Here is a 1,594-nt window from a genome sequence, read left to right on the forward strand (position 1 = left end):
AGAGGACAGCTTCGCCTTGGGCGTGCCCTTGTTGCAGTTTTCGATGGCCTCGCGGAATGCTGACTCCACTCTATTCATGTCAAAGAAGCACAGCTCATAGCCTCGGCTTGGATCGCTCATGTCCTCACTGCCATCGAATGGGGTTCCAAAAGCAACGGCGAGAACTTCTTTGCCGTGCTCGCTTCCCTTAGCTGAATACTCCAGCGATGCACTAATAGCAATCGTCGCGTGAGGACCCTGAGCACTTGCCGTCCTTAGACATCTGATAGGCAACTCCGTGTACGTTCGGAATGAAGTATCGCTTTCGCACACACGTACTAGACGCGTCTCGAAGGTGTTTAAAGACGCAGCCTTGTTGTGCACTGTGACAAAGTAGGCGAAGCCATTGTAACTGAAACCATAGATGTAGCGAGCACGATAGTACTGCTTGAAATGATCATTCACGTTTAGAAATGAAGGGGCAGTCGGAGTAGATGATCGGATACTAAATGAATGCGCCTTGTTAAGCACCCTGGCGCACAGCTCGTAAGGGTGGTAATCCTGAGGTCTGCCGTCGTATGCCGAAGCGACGAACAGGACGTCTGAGTTCCTCCCGCTGCCAAAGAAAGCTGCGGTGCTGCTTCTTGAAGCGACGTAGTTGACTGACAGATTCTTATGCATCGGATTCCTGACTTGTAAATCGTGCAAGAGGTGGTGAACTGAGCACATTCCTTGATCCACTGTCCCGCAAGCAAGAATGAGGGAATCAGAGGCAAGTGGAAGAAGAACCTGGTTGTCGTTGCTAGTTTCTGTTCTGCTGGTGTCGCAGTCAAGCGGATGAGGAGGGCATAGGAGGCTGTCATATTTGGGTCCCGTGGAGTAAATAGCTTGAAGTGATAGATTACTCGCTGACAGCTTGTAAAGCGCGTTTCTTCCAGCTAAAACTACTACGCCTTCAGCTCCCTGCTGGTCCACGTATAGGACATTTTGTAGAGGTGCTTGGTGAGCCCGGAACTCGTTCATAACAACTGAGTCCTTAGCGGCTGCAGTTGCTAAAACAGCCAGAAGTGCTGTTATTTTCACGTAAATTAACATCTAGCCGAGCTAGCGCGTGCAGTACAAAAACCTCTGCAAAGCTGCGCAGCCCCCTCCCGGAAGACGACGTGTGTCGAGGTCAGCAAAATCTGCAATAAAGAGGAAAATTTTACAATAAGTGCTTATAAGAGCATAAGAGAAAATTATATAACGGCTGCATGTTACTGGTACTAAGCTAGGAGGCAGAAAAGCGGAGGTTAATGAAAAGGGTTGAACCTATATTGAGGACAACGCAACGATCTATGATAGAAATGAAAATGATAGGGGCACCGTTAAGGAACAGAAAGAGCGGAGAATTGCAAAGGGCAAAAACGCGAGGTAATGATATCCCATTCGAAGTGAAGGAGAAGGAATGGGCATAGGCAGGGCAAGTGATTCGATCGAAATGGAGCGGATCGTGGATTTCAAGGTAACGGAGTGGATTTCAAGAGAGATCAAACGCAGCGGAGGATGGAGAAAGCCAGCAGGGTAGGTAAGATTAAGAAATATGCAGGGATAGGCGACCGTAGCTGGCACAGGA

The 1,594-nt window shown here is 48.8% G+C and overlaps 1 protein-coding gene across 1 annotated transcript in view; it reads right to left on the reverse strand.

Moving 5' to 3' along the window:
- Positions 1-1,118, reverse strand: part of LOC149359643 (hepatocyte growth factor receptor-like) — a 46,861-nt gene extending 45,743 nt beyond the window's left edge. Inside the window, exon 1 of the mRNA XM_089571782.1 lies at positions 1-1,118. This exon is cut by the window's left edge and continues 39 nt beyond it. Coding sequence (XP_089427908.1) covers positions 1-1,074 — 1,074 coding nt within the window. The 5' untranslated portion in view covers positions 1,075-1,118.
- Between the last annotated feature and the right edge of the window lie 476 nt (positions 1,119-1,594).

Source organism: Amblyomma mixtum, chromosome 2 (assembly GCF_055824585.1).
Source record: "Amblyomma mixtum isolate Tamu chromosome 2, ASM5582458v1, whole genome shotgun sequence".
In the NCBI taxonomy this organism is placed as follows: Eukaryota; Metazoa; Arthropoda; class Arachnida; order Ixodida; family Ixodidae; genus Amblyomma; species Amblyomma mixtum.